Source organism: Drosophila biarmipes, chromosome 3L, assembly GCF_025231255.1.
Source record: "Drosophila biarmipes strain raj3 chromosome 3L, RU_DBia_V1.1, whole genome shotgun sequence".
NCBI classification, from domain to species: domain Eukaryota; kingdom Metazoa; phylum Arthropoda; class Insecta; order Diptera; family Drosophilidae; genus Drosophila; species Drosophila biarmipes.
This window is the reverse complement of record NC_066613.1, coordinates 17,378,472-17,398,631: the sequence shown is the minus strand read 5'-3', so window position 1 is coordinate 17,398,631 and position 20,160 is coordinate 17,378,472. Positions and strand designations below refer to the sequence as shown.

The 20,160-nt window shown below is 40.4% G+C and overlaps 1 protein-coding gene and 1 long non-coding RNA gene across 9 annotated transcripts; both read left to right on the top strand.

Moving 5' to 3' along the window:
- Positions 1-6,031: 6,031 nt before the first annotated feature.
- Positions 6,032-6,946, top strand: LOC108035191 (uncharacterized). The gene has a single exon (XM_017110681.3). The coding sequence runs from the start codon at positions 6,313-6,315 to the stop codon at positions 6,691-6,693; it is 381 nt and encodes a 126-aa protein (XP_016966170.1). The 5' UTR covers positions 6,032-6,312; the 3' UTR covers positions 6,694-6,946.
- A 3,342-nt stretch (positions 6,947-10,288) lies between these two features.
- LOC127010914 (uncharacterized) lies at positions 10,289-15,098 on the top strand. 8 transcript variants are annotated; one of them, XR_007763809.1, is made up of 3 exons: positions 10,289-12,100; positions 13,431-13,620; positions 14,571-15,098. It is a non-coding gene; the product is annotated as an uncharacterized LOC127010914 (long non-coding RNA). The 8 variants fall into 8 exon arrangements; XR_007763810.1 differs by lacking the exon at positions 13,431-13,620 and adding an exon at positions 12,481-12,670; XR_007763815.1 differs by lacking the exon at positions 14,571-15,098 and adding an exon at positions 14,381-14,502.
- Positions 15,099-20,160: the final 5,062 nt, after the last annotated feature.

Here is a 20,160-nt window from a genome sequence, read left to right as displayed (position 1 = left end):
CCAACGAGATTGGGTTGCAGATTGAACCCGAGCTCGAGCTTGTAATTTGTATTTAGTCACCGGCTGCTCCAGCTATTCCGTGCTGCTCCCTTCCAGCTGATTTCACTCGACTTGCAGATTTCTGGCTGGGATCGGCGCGACTGCTCCTTAGTCTTTAGTTCCTGGTCTCTGGTTCCCAGTCCCCCGGCTTTTCCCATTAAATTGAATTTAGTTTGATTGCATTTGATTGTAGCTTATCAGAGAGATTTATGCTTCGTTAACCCGTGTGCAGTGCGATTGAATGGCAGAGGATGTGGTACAGTGCGGCGCATTTGCATAATGCCCTGATGCCAGGCAAAAGCTCAACAGTTTTTAATTAAGCCGTGAGTGTGTGTGCGAGCGAGTGAAAAGCGTTATAAATAGCCTTGAGGCCTTGGGCTCAGCCGTTTTCACGACTGATGATGACTGCTCCTCGGCGCTTTCGCGTCTCGGATGCGGCGGCTTAAAGTGCGCACTCATTTAGCCATCTTTGCCGTTTTACCATTTCGCCATTAGCCAAGGAGCGGCGGCAGCGCTAGAAAACTCTCACTTTGGTCTATTAATGATGATTCGCACGGAGCATTCGCAGCTCAGGTCTCAAGCCAAGCCCCATTTAACCCTCTGAGAGCTGGGGTCGAAAAAGGTTTGCTTACAGGGCTTTCGCACGCGAGAAATCCAAAATTCTTTTTTTTAAGCCAAAAGAAAACATATAATTGGATAGAAATGATGCCGCGTTAATTGCGGCGGCCTCAAGGCGAATGCAATTTTGCCTTCACTTTGCTCGTTGAGGCGTTAAGCTGACAGTGGCCCACCTGCAGCCCCGGCCCTTGGCCGCCCCCTTTCACCTGCAGCTTATCATTTGGGCCTGGCCGTGACGCGTGATGCGTTTTGATAATTGCGTGCCGGTGGAAAAGGGCCAAATTCACTTAAATATATACCTTTATAGTATGGTACGTCTGGCTTATATATAGTCAGCAACATTGCTCGCCTCGCTGCACAATTAAAAGCTGTCAAAATTTCACTTTACCGAAAAGCCCCTCGCCCCTGGGAGGGGGCCCTACCACCATTACCCGATTTTGCTTTGTTTTCCGCCATTATCATCAACGCCCATTGCCTTTTGATTGTCTTTGCATTTGCACAATTCAGCGCCAATTTTAAAATCATTTTCACACACGACTGCATCCCACCTCGGCCCGGAAATGTTTACGGCCAGAGAAGAAATCAACGCCCACGCACCCGCACAGCGGGCAGGGCGATATAATGCGATAGTAACGAAGTTTCCAGCTCCAGTTTCGGATGGGGCTATACCATGGCCCACCATATTACAGTGTGCAGTACGGAATTTCCCCATCCGTTGCGATAGGCACGAAGCGCGCTTGTTTATCTGCCGCGCTGGGCGGCCAATCCAATGCAAATTCAGACGCGAATACAAATAGAAATGGAATTAAATAAATTCGGGCCTTGCATGGCTGCCTAATTGCGCGCAACTTTCAGCGGCTAAATTAAACGTGAAGATTGCAATTGTGCAATTGCCATGGCCACTGGCCATTGGCCAGCGCCGATGCCAAAAAATGCAAATATCACATATATCTGCGGAACAGCCAGACCACAGAGCACTCAGCGCACTAATAAGATAACAATTTATTTATTTATTTATTTATTTACTTGCAGATAAAAACACAAAGCCATTGGACGACGAACGGCCGAGATACAGCGATTAAACAGGTGAGATATGGTGCGAATATCTCAATATTCTGCACGTATTTGCACGGCTCATCGAGTCAAATTTAATCTGCTTCATTGTATTTGCTCTTTCGAGAGACTCTTTCGTTATTGGGCCGGCTACTTTGTGTGCCGCACTCAAACAGATTCGGATTTGCAATCAAATATTTATTTATTCCTTCCGCTTGGGGACGAACGGGATCAATAGTTGCCTAGCCAACTAGTTTGACGGCCTTCAATAGTTTATTTTCTGGAAACAATACTTCATGTTAGGGGGGAATTTGTTGTATTTATAATTTCCCAACTTACAGTTTACTTAAAATATTAGTATCTCTCAAGTAATGAGATATTTTAAATAAATTAAAAACTAGCTCCAAACTGTAAAAACAATTTTTGTTTGCGCCGTCTATCTATTTTAACGCACTGTCACTAAGTAGAGGTTGCCGATTGCCTTGGCTTTCTTTAATTCAAGTCACTGCCAGCCAGAGATCAGCTCCACTCATTAACCGTGGCCGAAAGAACTCCACTTCTCTTGGCCAAACACACAGCGAGTGTTTGAAGTGCGTGGCAACCTCGAAAGTTTGCGATGCGGTCGGCTAAGAAACGCGCTGCCCACACAAATAATTATCGCTTAATAGTCGAACCTTTTGGGGGGGCACAGGGCGGATACCGCAAGGCCAATCAAAGCGTCATTGAAACGGAAACGGAAACTGCAAGTCAAATGGCAGTCGGCCACAGGAAATGAGGCGCACAGTGGCCAGTGGAAGAGTGCGAGGCTGGAGACCGCATTCTCTGCTTGGCGACCGCAAATTAACGCGAATGCTTCAGCGGCCCACACTTCTGGCATCGGCACTTCTTTGACTGCGACTCTGATTATGCATCTGATGAATTATTAAACGGGTGTCCGATGCAGAAGCACGGTCATCATCTTGTTCTCGAGTGACCAAGGCAACGTTTGTCAACGTCTGCGGTTTCGGGTTTTCGGGCTCCCATCTTTTCACTCTTTTTTATTTTTTGCCCTGCCTGAATAAGCGCTCAAATGAACACCGCAATGAATGTGCGCCGCATGACAAATACGTAAAGTTTCCTTTGAAATTAAGCAGCATTTGCTGCCAATTCTTAACTACATCAGCGCAGAGCAAACTTTCTCCTCTCACCCTCAGCCAAGTAGTTTTTCCTCTGGCTTCCGTTGGTTAGTTTTTACAGGGCGGAGCTGGCACCCGGAAAAACTGGACACAACTTTAGGCCAGTTCTATTACAAATAAATGGCACAAATTACAAATTATTTAGAAATAAAAAAAATTAACATGAGGACTTAATTAAAACAAATATTAAGTATTATAACTTAATATGAAAACAATATTTCGAAAAATGGGCAACTAAATGTCCTACTACATAAAGTATTACTTCCAAATAGAGTTTTTTAAATTTTATAGAAATAAATTTTGTATTAAAAGAAGCGTATAGATAAATGGGAACTTCTTTGAGTGCAGACAAAAGCCAAGAGCTTGCTCATTTCAAACTTTTGACACAGAAACTAATTTTGGCAAGCGGGCTTCGGTCGACCAACCGAGACGAAGGAGTCGCAGTTGCAGATGGAAACCGAAAAGAAAACCCAGCAAGCTGCAAGCGTCTCTGGATTTTCCGACTAACCAAATGCCACACCCCTTCGTTTTCCTTTCGGTGGCTTTTCATTCTCTTAGTGATTGCCATATTTCATTGCCTTTGCGGTTCGTGTGTTGCATACTTTTGAGCGATGTCGCTGAGGTTTTCCTTAATTAATTGCCACCACAAGCCCGCTCCGGCGCTCCATTTTTAATCCGCAAAATTCAGCAGCTGCATTTTTCGCATGTGCCCTGCATTGAGAGTGTCGCATTTGACTTTGAATGGCGCTTTAATTGTCATTTGATGTGATTTATACCGAGTGCCAGTGCTAGGGAGCCGCAAATTAACGCTTAGCTGGCACTTCACTGGCTGTCAAATCAAAAGCGCAGCCCCGTCGCTTGATTTATGACATTTTGATTAGGCGATAAGTGTCGAGAGTGCTGCACTTGCGTCTCCCCCGAATGTTGTGACACTGGCTGGCAATCCCATGAAGTTGAGTTGGGCTTTGAGCACTCTGCCCCCGCTGCTGCTCCTGCCTCGCATGCAGCATTCAATTCAATTTGCCTTGGGCCCAACTCATCGGCAAATCCCGCCTGTCTGTGGACCAGAGCTCACCTTAATATGTTTCAATTTCATTGTGCACTCGGCAAAGCCTCCGACTTGGCCAAAATCCGATGCCGGAGCTGCAGCCGAGGCTGAAGCACACTTGTGCATGGGATATGTGCAGCCAGATGGAGAGGAAAATTTGTACAAATAGCCCTGGAAAATAAGCCATTAAACGAGGCCAGAAAGTGGGCACTGAATGTTTGCCCATCATAAATTGGCCTAAAATTGCCTGCAAATTGCACGGCAAGAAAAGGGTAAAAGTCAAATGACATACATTAATGTAAAATTATTCAACCTATTAATTTTATACATAATGTTTAATATTGTAAGATCAGTGATATTTAACATTTGTTTTTAAAAAATGTATTATTTTTTTAATAATTAATTATATTTTGAAATTAAAGTTTTTCTACGCTTAAAAGCCAAGCCCCCTCTCTCTTGTGTTTACTCTGTGCCGTGTCAATTACTCGGCCAAGATGTTCACACCTTTCGTTAATAATGCAGCTGCGAAATGGAGATGCATCCAGCAGATAAAAGCGGAAATACAGCCGTAGATACGGTATCTGGACGGCCAAGAAGTGCGCCAAAGAACTCAAGCTGATTGCATTTCATTTTCAATTTAACTTACTTTTATTTCGAACTGCTGCTTTCGCCGTTCTGTTGATAATGCCGCCGTTCGAGCTGCCGGTCGTTGCAATTACCATCGCAGGGCAGACAACAGTTGGAATTACATTTTCAATATTTCCCAGCAGCAGGGGCAGTAGCAAAAACACTAGCTCAGATACATTTTTTCACTCTTTTTCCTTTTCCCCAGATTCTTGGGCACTATGGCCATAAATTTTTAACTACTGGCTCTTGAATGCAATTACTTTTCAATCTTTTTTATATTTTCTCAAGCCCTTCTTGTCTAGTCTATGTATATATGTTCTTTAGTTGAACGCGAAAATTGCTTATTTCAACATTCAACTTTGAAAAGTTTCGTTTCGTCTCGTTAAGTTTTGAGACAGAATAAAAAAGCAAAAGTTGGTCATAATTTTGCCAGAGGTCTATCGCTTTGGCCTCCTGAATTTTTCCACCTCTTTCTGCCCGTCTCAACTGATTACTTTTATTTTTGTTGCACCGTATTTATTTTAGTTTGTTGAACTTTGTGTTATTTGATCAGGAACTTGACACGATGGTTTATGCAAAGGCAAAAAAAGTGAAAATATAAAAAGTTGCTCTGAAATCTTGGCGACATTTTCCATTCCATTTTCTCCTGAGTGCACTTTGCACTGCTGCCCTCCACTGACAAGGCAGTTATGAAACTTAATCTCGGCCTTTTGAATGACTGGCAAAGTCGTTCTCTTTATACAAATAATGAATAATGTGAGGTTGGGGAAAAGCTTAAAAAAGTTGGGCATGTTTCAGATATGTCAAAGATAGCATAATAATAGTTTTTATAATAATAATATAATATATTCACCAAGGCATATAAATTCATTAAACAATAATAAAATAATAATTAATTAAAAAAAACAAAAAAATTAAAAAAAATCGCAATAGGTTATACACAATAAATATAGAACATAAATTGTAAAAAAGACTTTTAAGATGGTTTCCTCAATATATATATTTATAGCAATTAAATACAAATGTTGCCCATAAAATCCAACAATTTTTCTCAGTACTGGAAGTCATTATGCATATCGATCATCGGGCGTCTGCCATATTTCTGAGAGATCATTAATGAATCCCGAAAGGCGTCCCAGCAGCTGTCTCCTGCCGCTAATCCTGCCCGGCAGCTATATCCTTTGCTGCAGTTCACCCTTTTCCGCGACAGGAAAATGCTTGTTCATCCGGCAGCCGCCTGCAAATGTTTTCAGCTGCTCGGGAAAATACGTTGTGTAATGTCACTTAATCTTTTTATACACGCCAGTTGAGATATGTATTTTTTGTTGTAAATTGCCGGGGCGGCCGCGTGGGCGGATTAGTGGAACGGATTAAGAATGAAAGTGTTTGCAAAATACTAAAACTTTACGACCGGCAGCAGATTAAGAATGAATTGTTTTTTATTACGCCAGCCAAAGGGGCATAAGTCAAAAAAGGCAGGTAGGATGGGTCAGGTACAAGGGCTCGATGGTAGAGGATGCCAAAAAAGTCGGGATCGCAGGGGCCAGGTAAAGACGGGCCTTCGACGGTGTATAAAAAGCATTGTGGGTGGTGGCAGAGACATCAAACGATCTACAAACGTTGGACCAGCAACATCGGATTAAAATATTCGCAGCTGCAACGTTTTTGAAAAATCAGCCAAAGCATTTCAGAGTCTTGAAGAATCTGAAATTTGAAACTTTCACGAAGCATTTATCCATAAATCGAGCAAAAATGCCCCGCTACCAGAAACTTATCAACGAGTGCGGCAGCCAACCGGCAGCAACTATCGCCCAGCAGCAGCAGCAACATCGCTATCAGCAGCAGCAACACAGGTCGCCGAGCGTGGGCTACCACCTCTATCTGTACCGCCAGCAGCTGGCCCAGAAAAATGTGGAGTACATGAGGCTGTCCAAGGCCAAGTACTTCATCACCGACACACTCCTGGCCAAAACGGTGCGGAATTTGAAGGGCTGCAGCGTCGACGAGTTGAAGACTGTTAACCACCAGATCGTCTTTCGGCACAAGCTGCGTCATCAGATCCAGCGACTTCGGAAACTGAAGAGCCTGGGAATCAAGAATGCCAATCCCAAAATGGAGAGCACGGAACTGTAAGAAGCAAGGAAGATCAGGATTCTCAGGAGAAAGCGGTTTCTAAAGCTATGACTTAGGCATAGTTTCCAAAACCAGCATTACCTATTCAATTTGTATATCTCTGTGTAATTTCGATCTCTCCAAATTATCCAAGAATTTACTAAGCACATAATATCATTAGTTTAAGTGGCGGGCACTGCACAACTTTATACAATTAATAATTAAGCATTTCAAAGTTTACAAAACATATAAATAAACACACACTCATACCAAAGCAATCAGGTTTTTACTGGGCTTAAGAATAAGGAATCGAAAAAAATTGTTACTATACATTTTCCCATAATAAATCATTATTTAATAAATTCAAAATAATTACGGACATAATTCCCTTATCTAAACAAAAAACCATACAATCAATTAAGCCATTATCTACTTCAAATTTAATAAACACCGTCTACTGATAAAATAATTTCTAAGTAATTCACTAGACAAACGCAGTGAATATGAAAGTAACTCAAGTTATAAAAAAGTAAAAAGTGCAGTTTGGTGCCCTTTCTGAAAACCATTGGAAATAGGAAATAATCCAAAATGAAAATGGGCAAAATTTTCGACACTCTCATAAAAAGAAAAATTAAATGCAGAATGTTAGAGAATTCAACCACAAGCTCAAAGAGGTATCCCACATCGAAATCGGGTTGAAATGAGTCAAGTTATAGAATTTAGAAGTGTAGTTTTGGGTGTCCATACTGAAAGCCATTGGAAATACGGAAAAATCCGACATGAAAATGGGCCAAATTTTCGACCCTCTTGTGAAAGGAAAATTTAAATGCAGAATGTTAGAGAATTTAACCACAAACTCATAGAGGTATCCCACATCAAAATCGGGTTGAAATGAGTCAAGTTATGAAAAGTCAAGGTGCAGTTTTTGGTGCCCTACTGAAAACCATTGGAAATACGGAAAAATCCGACATGAAAATGGGCCAAAATTTCGTCCCTCTTGTAAAAGGAAAATTTAAAAGGAAAATGTTAGAGAATATAACCACAAACTCATAGAGGTATCCCACATCAAAATCGGGTTGAAATGAGTCAAGTTATGAAAAGTCAAGGTGCAGTTTTTGGTGCCCTACTGAAAACCATTGGAAATACGGAAAAATCCGACATGAAAATGGGCCAAAATTTCGTCCCTCTTGTAAAAGGAAAATTTAAAAGGAAAATGTTAGAGAATATAACCACAAACTCATAGAGGTATCCCACATCAAAATCGGGTTGAAATGAGTCAAGTTATGAAAAGTCAAGGTGCAGTTTTTGGTGCCCTACTGAAAACCATTGGAAATACGGAAAAATACGACATGAAAATGGGCCAAACTTTCGACCCGCTTGTAAAAGGAAAATTTAAATGTAGAATGTTAGAGAATTCAACCACAAACTCATAGAGGTATCCCACATCAAAATCGGGTTGAAATGAGTCAAGTTATGAAAAGTCAAGGTGCAGTTTTTGGTGCCCTACTGAAAACCATTGGAAATACGGAAAAATACGACATGAAAATGGGCCAAACTTTCGACCCGCTTGTAAAAGGAAAATTTAAATGTAGAATGTTAGAGAATTCAACCACAAACTCATAGAGGTATCCCACATCAAAATCGGGTTGAAATGAGTCAAGTTATGAAAAGTCAAGGTGCAGTTTTTGGTGCCCTACTGAAAACCATTGGAAATACGGAAAAATACGACATGAAAATGGGCCAAACTTTCGACCCGCTTGTAAAAGGAAAATTTAAATGTAGAATGTTAGAGAATTCAACCACAAACTCATAGAGGTATCCCACATCAAAATCGGGTTGAAATGAGTCAAGTTATGAAAAGTCAAGGTGCAGTTTTTGGTGCCCTACTGAAAACCATTGGAAATACGGAAAAATACGGCATGAAAATGGGTCAAACTTTCGACCCGCTTGTAAAAGGAAAATTTAAATGTAGAATGTTAGAGAATTCAACCACAAACTCATAGAGGTATCCCACATCAAAATCGGGTTGAAATGAGTCAAGTTATGAAAAGTCAAGGTGCAGTTTTTGGTGCCCTACTGAAAACCATTGGAAATACGGAAAAATACGACATGAAAATGGGCCAAACTTTCGACCCGCTTGTAAAAGGAAAATTTAAATGTAGAATGTTAGAGAATTCAACCACAAACTCATAGAGGTATCCCACATCAAAATCGGGTTGAAATGAGTCAAGTTATGAAAAGTCAAGGTGCAGTTTTTGGTGCCCTACTGAAAACCATTGGAAATACGGAAAAATACGACATGAAAATGGGCCAAACATTCGACCCGCTTGTAAAAGGAAAATTTAAATGTAGAATGTTAGAGAATTCATCCACAAGCTCAAAGAGGTATCCCACATCGAAATCGGGTTGAAATGAGTCAAGTTATAGAATTTAGAAGTGTAGTTTTGGGTGTCCATACTGAAAGCCATTGGAAATACGGAAAAATCCGACATGAAAATGGGCCAAATTTTCGACCCTCTTGTGAAAGGAAAATTTAAATGCAGAATGTTAGAGAATTTAACCACAAACTCAAAGAGGTATCCCACATCAAAATCGGGTTGAAATGAGTCAAGTTATGAAAAGTCAAGGTGCAGTTTTTGGTGCCCTACTGAAAACCATTGGAAATACGGAAAAATACGGCATGAAAATGGGTCAAACTTTCGACCCGCTTGTAAAAGGAAAATTTAAATGTAGAATGTTAGAGAATTCAACCACAAACTCATAGAGGTATCCCACATCAAAATCGGGTTGAAATGAGTCAAGTTATGAAAAGTCAAGGTGCAGTTTTTGGTGCCCTACTGAAAACCATTGGAAATACGGAAAAATCCGACATGAAAATGGGCCAAAATTTCGTCCCTCTTGTAAAAGGAAAATTTAAAAGGAAAATGTTAGAGAATATAACCACAAACTCATAGAGGTATCCCACATCAAAATCGGGTTGAAATGAGTCAAGTTATGAAAAGTCAAGGTGCAGTTTTTGGTGCCCTACTGAAAACCATTGGAAATACGGAAAAATCCGACATGAAAATGGGCCAAACTTTCGACCCGCTTGTAAAAGGAAAATTTAAAATAAGAATGTTAGAGAATTCATCCACAAGCTCAAAGAGGTATCCCACATCGAAATCGGGTTGAAATGAGTCAAGTTATAGAATTTAGAAGTGTAGTTTTGGGTGTCCATACTGAAAGCCATTGGAAATACGGAAAAATACGGCATGAAAATGGGTCAAACTTTCGACCCGCTTGTAAAAGGAAAATTTAAATGTAGAATGTTAGAGAATTCAACCACAAACTCATAGAGGTATCCCACATCAAAATCGGGTTGAAATGAGTCAAGTTATGAAAAGTCAAGGTGCAGTTTTTGGTGCCCTACTGAAAACCATTGGAAATACGGAAAAATACGACATGAAAATGGGCCAAACTTTCGACCAGCTTGTAAAAGGAAAATTTAAAATAAGAATGTTAGAGAATTCAACCACAAACTCATAGAGGTATCCCACATCAAAATCGGGTTGAAATGAGTCAAGTTATAGAATTTAGAAGTGTAGTTTTGGGTGTCCATACTGAAAGCCATTGGAAATACGGAAAAATCCGACATGAAAATGGGCCAAAATTTCGTCCCTCTTGTAAAAGGAAAATTTAAAAGGAAAATGTTAGAGAATATAACCACAAACTCATAGAGGTATCCCACATCAAAATCGGGTTGAAATGAGTCAAGTTATGAAAAGTCAAGGTGCAGTTTTTGGTGCCCTACTGAAAACCATTGGAAATACGGAAAAATCCGACATGAAAATGGGCCAAAATTTCGTCCCTCTTGTAAAAGGAAAATTTAAAAGGAAAATGTTAGAGAATATAACCACAAACTCATAGAGGTATCCCACATCAAAATCGGGTTGAAATGAGTCAAGTTATGAAAAGTCAAGGTGCAGTTTTTGGTGCCCTACTGAAAACCATTGGAAATACGGAAAAATACGACATGAAAATGGGCCAAACTTTCGACCCGCTTGTAAAAGGAAAATTTAAATGTAGAATGTTAGAGAATTCAACCACAAACTCATAGAGGTATCCCACATCAAAATCGGGTTGAAATGAGTCAAGTTATGAAAAGTCAAGGTGCAGTTTTTGGTGCCCTACTGAAAACCATTGGAAATACGGAAAAATACGACATGAAAATGGGCCAAACTTTCGACCCGCTTGTAAAAGGAAAATTTAAATGTAGAATGTTAGAGAATTCAACCACAAACTCATAGAGGTATCCCACATCAAAATCGGGTTGAAATGAGTCAAGTTATGAAAAGTCAAGGTGCAGTTTTTGGTGCCCTACTGAAAACCATTGGAAATACGGAAAAATACGACATGAAAATGGGCCAAACTTTCGACCCGCTTGTAAAAGGAAAATTTAAATGTAGAATGTTAGAGAATTCAACCACAAACTCATAGAGGTATCCCACATCAAAATCGGGTTGAAACGAGTCAAGTTATGAAAAGTCAAGGTGCAGTTTTTGGTGCCCTACTGAAAACCATTGGAAATACGGAAAAATACGGCATGAAAATGGGTCAAACTTTCGACCCGCTTGTAAAAGGAAAATTTAAATGTAGAATGTTAGAGAATTCAACCACAAACTCATAGAGGTATCCCACATCAAAATCGGGTTGAAATGAGTCAAGTTATGAAAAGTCAAGGTGCAGTTTCTGGTGCCCTACTGAAAACCATTGGAAATACGGAAAAATACGGCATGAAAATGGGTCAAACTTTCGACCCGCTTGTAAAAGGAAAATTTAAATGTAGAATGTTAGAGAATTCAACCACAAACTCATAGAGGTATCCCACATCAAAATCGGGTTGAAATGAGTCAAGTTATGAAAAGTCAAGGTGCAGTTTTTGGTGCCCTACTGAAAACCATTGGAAATACGGAAAAATACGACATGAAAATGGGCCAAACTTTCGACCCGCTTGTAAAAGGAAAATTTAAATGTAGAATGTTAGAGAATTCAACCACAAACTCATAGAGGTATCCCACATCAAAATCGGGTTGAAATGAGTCAAGTTATGAAAAGTCAAGGTGCAGTTTTTGGTGCCCTACTGAAAACCATTGGAAATACGGAAAAATACGACATGAAAATGGGCCAAACTTTCGACCCGCTTGTAAAAGGAAAATTTAAATGTAGAATGTTAGAGAATTCAACCACAAACTCATAGAGGTATCCCACATCAAAATCGGGTTGAAATGAGTCAAGTTATGAAAAGTCAAGGTGCAGTTTTTGGTGCCCTACTGAAAACCATTGGAAATACGGAAAAATCCGACATGAAAATGGGCCAAAATTTCGTCCCTCTTGTAAAAGGAAAATTTAAAAGGAAAATGTTAGAGAATATAACCACAAACTCATAGAGGTATCCCACATCAAAATCGGGTTGAAATGAGTCATGTTATGAAAAGTCAAGGTGCAGTTTTTGGTGCCCTACTGAAAACCATTGGAAATACGGAAAAATCCGACATGAAAATGGGCCAAACTTTTGACCCGCTTGTAAAAGGAAAATTTAAAATAAGAATGTTAGAGAATTCAACCACAAACTCATAGAGGTATCCCACATCAAAATCGGGTTGAAATGAGTCAAGTTATGAAAAGTCAAGGTGCAGTTTTTGGTGCCCTACTGAAAACCATTGGAAATACGGAAAAATACGACATGAAAATGGGCCAAACTTTCGACCCGCTTGTAAAAGGAAAATTTAAATGTAGAATGTTAGAGAATTCAACCACAAACTCATAGAGGTATCCCACATCAAAATCGGGTTGAAATGAGTCAAGTTATGAAAAGTCAAGGTGCAGTTTTTGGTGCCCTACTGAAAACCATTGGAAATACGGAAAAATACGACATGAAAATGGGCCAAACTTTCGACCCGCTTGTAAAAGGAAAATTTAAATGTAGAATGTTAGAGAATTCAACCACAAACTCATAGAGGTATCCCACATCAAAATCGGGTTGAAACGAGTCAAGTTATGAAAAGTCAAGGTGCAGTTTTTGGTGCCCTACTGAAAACCATTGGAAATACGGAAAAATACGGCATGAAAATGGGTCAAACTTTCGACCCGCTTGTAAAAGGAAAATTTAAATGTAGAATGTTAGAGAATTCAACCACAAACTCATAGAGGTATCCCACATCAAAATCGGGTTGAAATGAGTCAAGTTATGAAAAGTCAAGGTGCAGTTTCTGGTGCCCTACTGAAAACCATTGGAAATACGGAAAAATACGGCATGAAAATGGGTCAAACTTTCGACCCGCTTGTAAAAGGAAAATTTAAATGTAGAATGTTAGAGAATTCAACCACAAACTCATAGAGGTATCCCACATCAAAATCGGGTTGAAATGAGTCAAGTTATGAAAAGTCAAGGTGCAGTTTTTGGTGCCCTACTGAAAACCATTGGAAATACGGAAAAATACGACATGAAAATGGGCCAAACTTTCGACCCGCTTGTAAAAGGAAAATTTAAATGTAGAATGTTAGAGAATTCAACCACAAACTCATAGAGGTATCCCACATCAAAATCGGGTTGAAATGAGTCAAGTTATGAAAAGTCAAGGTGCAGTTTTTGGTGCCCTACTGAAAACCATTGGAAATACGGAAAAATACGACATGAAAATGGGCCAAACTTTCGACCCGCTTGTAAAAGGAAAATTTAAATGTAGAATGTTAGAGAATTCAACCACAAACTCATAGAGGTATCCCACATCAAAATCGGGTTGAAATGAGTCAAGTTATGAAAAGTCAAGGTGCAGTTTTTGGTGCCCTACTGAAAACCATTGGAAATACGGAAAAATCCGACATGAAAATGGGCCAAAATTTCGTCCCTCTTGTAAAAGGAAAATTTAAAAGGAAAATGTTAGAGAATATAACCACAAACTCATAGAGGTATCCCACATCAAAATCGGGTTGAAATGAGTCATGTTATGAAAAGTCAAGGTGCAGTTTTTGGTGCCCTACTGAAAACCATTGGAAATACGGAAAAATCCGACATGAAAATGGGCCAAACTTTTGACCCGCTTGTAAAAGGAAAATTTAAAATAAGAATGTTAGAGAATTCAACCACAAACTCATAGAGGTATCCCACATCAAAATCGGGTTGAAATGAGTCAAGTTATGAAAAGTCAAGGTGCAGTTTTTGGTGCCCTACTGAAAACCATTGGAAATACGGAAAAATACGACATGAAAATGGGCCAAACTTTCGACCCGCTTGTAAAAGGAAAATTTAAATGTAGAATGTTAGAGAATTCAACCACAAACTCATAGAGGTATCCCACATCAAAATCGGGTTGAAATGAGTCAAGTTATGAAAAGTCAAGGTGCAGTTTTTGGTGCCCTACTGAAAACCATTGGAAATACGGAAAAATACGACATGAAAATGGGCCAAACTTTCGACCCGCTTGTAAAAGGAAAATTTAAAATAAGAATGTTAGAGAATTCAACCACAAACTCATAGAGGTATCCCACATCAAAATCGGGTTGAAATGAGTCAAGTTATGAAAAGTCAAGGTGCAGTTTTTGGTGCCCTACTGAAAACCATTGGAAATACGGAAAAATACGACATGAAAATGGGCCAAACTTTCGACCCGCTTGTAAAAGGAAAATTTAAATGTAGAATGTTAGAGAATTCAACCACAAACTCATAGAGGTATCCCACATCAAAATCGGGTTGAAATGAGTCAAGTTATGAAAAGTCAAGGTGCAGTTTTTGGTGCCCTACTGAAAACCATTGGAAATACGGAAAAATACGACATGAAAATGGGCCAAACTTTCGACCCGCTTGTAAAAGGAAAATTTAAAATAAGAATGTTAGAGAATTCAACCACAAACTCATAGAGGTATCCCACATCAAAATCGGGTTGAAATGAGTCAAGTTATGAAAAGTCAAGGTGCAGTTTTTGGTGCCCTACTGAAAACCATTGGAAATACGGAAAAATACGACATGAAAATGGGCCAAACTTTCGACCCGCTTGTAAAAGGAAAATTTAAATGTAGAATGTTAGAGAATTCAACCACAAACTCATAGAGGTATCCCACATCAAAATCGGGTTGAAACGAGTCAAGTTATGAAAAGTCAAGGTGCAGTTTTTGGTGCCCTACTGAAAACCATTGGAAATACGGAAAAATCCGACATGAAAATGGGCCAAAATTTCGTCCCTCTTGTAAAAGGAAAATTTAAATGTAAAATGTTAGAATATTGAACCACAAACTCAAAGAGGTATCCCACATAAAAATCGCGTTGAAATGAGTCAAGTTATAGAATTTAGAAGTGTAGTTTTGGGTGCCCTACTGAAGCCACTGGAAATACGAATAATCCAACATGAAAATGGGCCAAAACCCAAAAACGTTAACCCTCTTTTTAAAGAACGCTTTGAATGTATAATGTTATTGTGTTCTTAGTGGTATCCCACATCTAAATTGGCGTTTAATAACTCAAGTTATCTCATAACTAACTTGATGTCCTTTTCGGGTCCATTATTTTGACCTCAGTTGTGAATATTATTGTTGGCTGTCACAACTCCTGTTGCCGCCTCCTCAAATTGAGACAACGACATGGATGTGGACAGAAGCAACCTCAATGTAACTATCAACTGAGGCCAATTTGCGGCAGCCACTAATTGAGTTCTCTGGGCAGCATCTTGACACGTGTCAAGACAAATCATCTAAGCCGTTCAGCATTTATCTCCTGATGACCGCAAGCCTTTGGGGAATTTATGAGAGCCCCGGGTGCATTGAACCCGAGGACCGAACTCGATGCCGAAACGCATTTTTCAGCTGACGCGAATGCATGATTGGGGACTTTTGGGGCCGCGCTTAATTGGAAAATAATATTCACAAAGTGCTTTACACTTAACTGAGCACCAACATCATTATTTTCCCTCAAATAATATTAATAAATGCCGCCCGAAGCCCGCTATGCCAGGATAATAAATAAGTGGCGCACATAATGCGGCCAGCAAGTCAATTTTATTATTGAAATGAGTTGCGATGTTCAAACAGAGCAGAAACCTCAGCCAAAGTGAATGTGAGTGTTAACAATTAAAAAAACACACTCGCACACACACGCATGCAAGGGGGGTGTTGTTTTACATATGCTCGCAATTATGCAGTCTGTGGGCGATGCAATTTGCAAACACTCAAAAGTAGGCTATGAAAAATGTCGCATGCCCATTAAATTTTCCACACAATCAATTTGGTGGCAGAAGAAGCACTTTCCCATATGTTAATTTCTATAAATTGTATTTATATGCGTATCTACTCGAATGTTAAACGGCACCAACATCCTGTGAATGCGAATTTAAATCAATTCCCCATCTTAAAGCCACTGGCAGTCGATTAGTGCGCTTCATTATGAGCATAATTTTCATTATGTTTATTATGGGCCACCCCCAGCCAAGGTGCCGGTCCCGCCCACTTTTCCAACCGCCAAGGAAACGGTCTCGAGTTAATGCAATAAATAAAATTTCAACTGCACCGTCGGTCGTGTTTAGCCGCATGAAAAGCGACAGTGAGCCCGAGCCTGCATAAGAAGTTGCCTGTTTATCTTGGCCCGGTCCTGCCTTTTGTTTATCCCGGTGTTCAGCAGAGGTCCTGGTGCCCCAGCTACATAACAACTGACCCTGGTCACGTTTTTTCCACGGCCCTGCTCATCTGCTACACGGGGAGAAATATATACTAATGAAGAGTTCGTCTTGTTTTGTAATTTTATAGTACAAAGTACAAATAAAGATATCGTAAGAGTCGCATTTTGATTATACGTGCTGATTATTTAAGCACATATGTTTTTATTCCCAGAAAATGAAAGTTGTATTCATTATGAAACCATATCATGTTTAAAATTAAAAATATATATATTATTAAGTAATTAAGCTTCCTTTGAAAAAACATGATTGGTTTTTAAATTATAGTTTATAAAATAATATACAACTCATAATATACAACGCTTAGAAGTTCCTAGTGTACCGCCCTGTCACTGGATGGCTGTTTTCTTTCAAAAAGTTGCCTTCTGCGCCGGCCTCGTTGCTGGCCTGGCTTCGGCTTTGGTTCTGGCCCGTTTGGTTAGCGCAGCCGCTTGGCTGCCTGCTTGGCCAACTGCCCTAATGAGTTTACAAAAAGTTTTGCTTTAGCAAAATGCGCAGTAGGAGTGGCCGGGAGTTGGCGGGAACTGCCCAGCATGTTATACAAATTGCAGAGACCCTGGACCCAGGACAAAACTGTCATCAACGTGTCGTCCTTCTGCAGCGGTTGCATGTGGATTGTGGTAGAGGCTGGAGGACAGTGAATCCCGGCGAGCTGGGAGGCCACCCGGCCATTTGTTTACCTATCCCATTTGCACTGGCATGTTGCATTGTTGCCTGTTACTTGGCGACCAAGCGAAAGTTTTCGCATTTATGTTGCCAGTAGTTGCTAAACTTGCTGCAGAATATGCATTTTAATTAGTTTAGCAAAGTTGAGCCACTCCGGCGAGACAGTCTCCGTTTGCGTCTGGTTAATTGTGCAAATTTAATGGCTGCTGCTGCTGCTGCCCCTGCACTTTAAGGCCAAGGAAGCCCTTCCCCTCGTTAACTTGGCTGGCAAAAGTTTGCCTACACAGCCTAGAGCCTACGGCCTGCAGCCTACATGCGAATGTACCACAAAAGTTGTTAACATTTCACATTTCACTAAGTAGCAAATTCAATTAGTTTGTTGTCATCTCCCCCCGCTTTGGCAAAGCATGTGTGCATTTTAGTAAATTACTTTAATGCCCCGAAAAGTTCCCCATTCTGGCTTGGCAATTTATGCCTGCCGTAATTTACTTAACTGTCTGGCGCATAAATTAATTTGTCTAAGCATAAATCTGCCGACTGTTTGGCGCTGCATTGTGGCCGAAACGAGGCTGCAACTGATGGCAGGCAGATACCTCATTAGTTTTTCAATAAATTTAATTCAATATAAATGGAGTGCCGGCTCAGACGCTGGGGGTTCCGCTGCCAGTCAGCCATCAGCCGTCTGCCGTCAGCCACTTCATCTTCGTCGGGGGATCGCATCCGTATCCGTCGGGTTCTTTTGGCCACCGCCTGTGGCAGCTGCAGTGGGGCAAGAACAGCAACTGCAGCAGCAGCAGGGGCAGAGCAGGAAGCAGAACCAAAGTTGCACACGTCGGCTTCGGAGAGGACTTAAGGCAGCTGATGCGGCTCCTGCTACTCCATCTCCTGCGCAGGATGCAGCTGCTGCTTCCACTACAACGCTTGCCAGGCGAAAATGCTGCAAGCTATGCACTGGAAAAAATAAATGGAGCCAAAAACCCACTTTGAAGTTATAAAAAAAATGTATTTCTTTAGTATTTATTTATTTAAAAACCATACAGTAAGTAAATAATTTATAAAGTATTTGTCAAAATTGTTTTAAAACATTTCACGGCTTATGACATTGACTTCAAGGAAATGCTAAAAATGCACCACCTGAGATAATATATTGTGACATTAAAAAAACATTTAAGAATGCTGAGTTTATTAAAGAGGTACTATGCCAAATGTCTTAATTAACCTATTAAACTAAATCAGTTTAGTTACTTACACCCAACTTTTTACCAGTGCTTCTGTGCTATTCCCCTGCTGATCCCTTTCGAGGACCCTCCTCCCGCAGACTCCTCCCACTACTTTATGTTTCTTAGCCTGAGCCGAGCTTAGCCGAGCGTTTGCAACGCGTAAATTTGGCGCTCCAAAGCGGTGATTATGTCGTCGTCGTCTGGTTCTGCTGCACACTTCCCCCTCCTCAGTTTCTTGGCCAATTTTTCGAGCTGGCTGCCGACGGTGGCGCCGGCAACGTCATCACTCGAATAAATTAAGTTGCTGCCAAGCAGCTAAATGAAATTGTTAATTTAGCGCTGCACAACGGAGCGTATGCTTGATGTGCAAGCTTTACCTGAGAGACCGGAGTGGCTGGATGTCCTGCGGCCACTGGCTGCAGTCCGCTAAGCCGCTTATGGCATGATCCCAATCCGACGGGCAGCATATGCTCACATCAATGGAGCCCTTGGTGTAGCTGCATATGCCCTGAGCTCCACTGAGCTCCTTTATTTCGCATCTGCAGCGTAATTGCATTTTAAATGTTCGCGCAGCTGCAAATGGGCAAATGATTACCGGAATTTATATTAAACCTTAACCCTCAGTCACTTAATTAGCCCGGCTTTTGCAGTGACTTCGACTTCGGCTGCAGTTTCGATGGGGCGTTAACTACTTTTTCATAGAACCATCAATCTGTGAAAGGGCCAAGTTTCGTGGGTGGCTGGGCCACCGACACCTAGCCACCAAAGGGCGAAGACAACAACGAAATCGAAAAGAAAAAGGAAAAGTTCTGTGCTCCGAGCGAGAGAGTCAACTTGGAAATATATTGAAAAATGCAGGAGTTCCTTTTTTTCTCGCAAACTTTTGTGCAACTTGGCTGCATCTGTCGTAATGGTTCCTCCTGCTCCTCGCGCACTCCTGGCCCTTTTCCTTTGCCTAAACTGACGTAAATTTATAATGACAAATTGCATTTGGCGCAAATGCGGCGAATAAAAAAGAAACGTGGGCGAAGTCGTGGCCAATTGAGCGTGAAAAATTATGAAGCTGGAAGGAAAACGGATTAGGCCAGAGCCAGCCAGCGAGAGACAATCAAAGTGCTTAATTACAGCTTAAATCCGATTAAATGCAAATTCTTCCCTCTGATTGCTGAATATGCCGCGTGAGAAATGTGGGCGCCAGGTAAAGAAGTCGCAGACAAAGCGAAAGACTTTCACAAAACTATCGAAATGGCAGGGAATCAATAGAATGAAGATGAACTTCAAACGAGATTCAGTAATGAAAGTAAATTTCAGTTCCTTTAATTTGCTTCAAATGAATAGAGAATGCTAATTTCGTTTTAGCTAAGAGGGCTCAGCTGGAATTGGGAATATTCATTGGAATCAAAAGAAATGGGAAGCTAAAGGGCTAAGGTGAATTGGTGATTATTTTTTGCAACTAAAAAATGTGGAACGAATTTCAAAGAATACAAAAAAAGCTTTTCAGTTGATTTGTATTCTTTAGAGATTTTTGGGGGGATTAAAAAGATTGATAAAAACATTTTCCACAAAAACAAAAAATTACATAGAATACTTGGGTTTAAATTTGCTAAATATTTAAATCATTTTGCATTTTTATAGCTCTGAGATTTGCCAGCCTAAATCTATTTAGACTTATTTGACACTTGGATTTAAATGGGCAAAGGCCTGCCACTGTTTTAGTTTGGTATAAAACCTATAAATATTCTACAAATGTTCCATTTTGAACCCAAATCTCTTGTGATTGGTTGACACTTCCCATGTTTATTTATTTACTTGCACCTTTAAAAGTAGATAGGTAGGTGGTTCCACCCTGCGTATAAGCAATATTTGCAGGAAGTGACATTCGCTTTAAAGCATATGTAGTT

What these genes read in the sequence shown, in the direction of transcription:
- LOC108035191 (XM_017110681.3), top strand. Translation starts at nt 6,313, where the DNA reads ATGCCCCGCTACCAGAAACTTATCAACGAGTGCGGCAGCCAACCGGCA.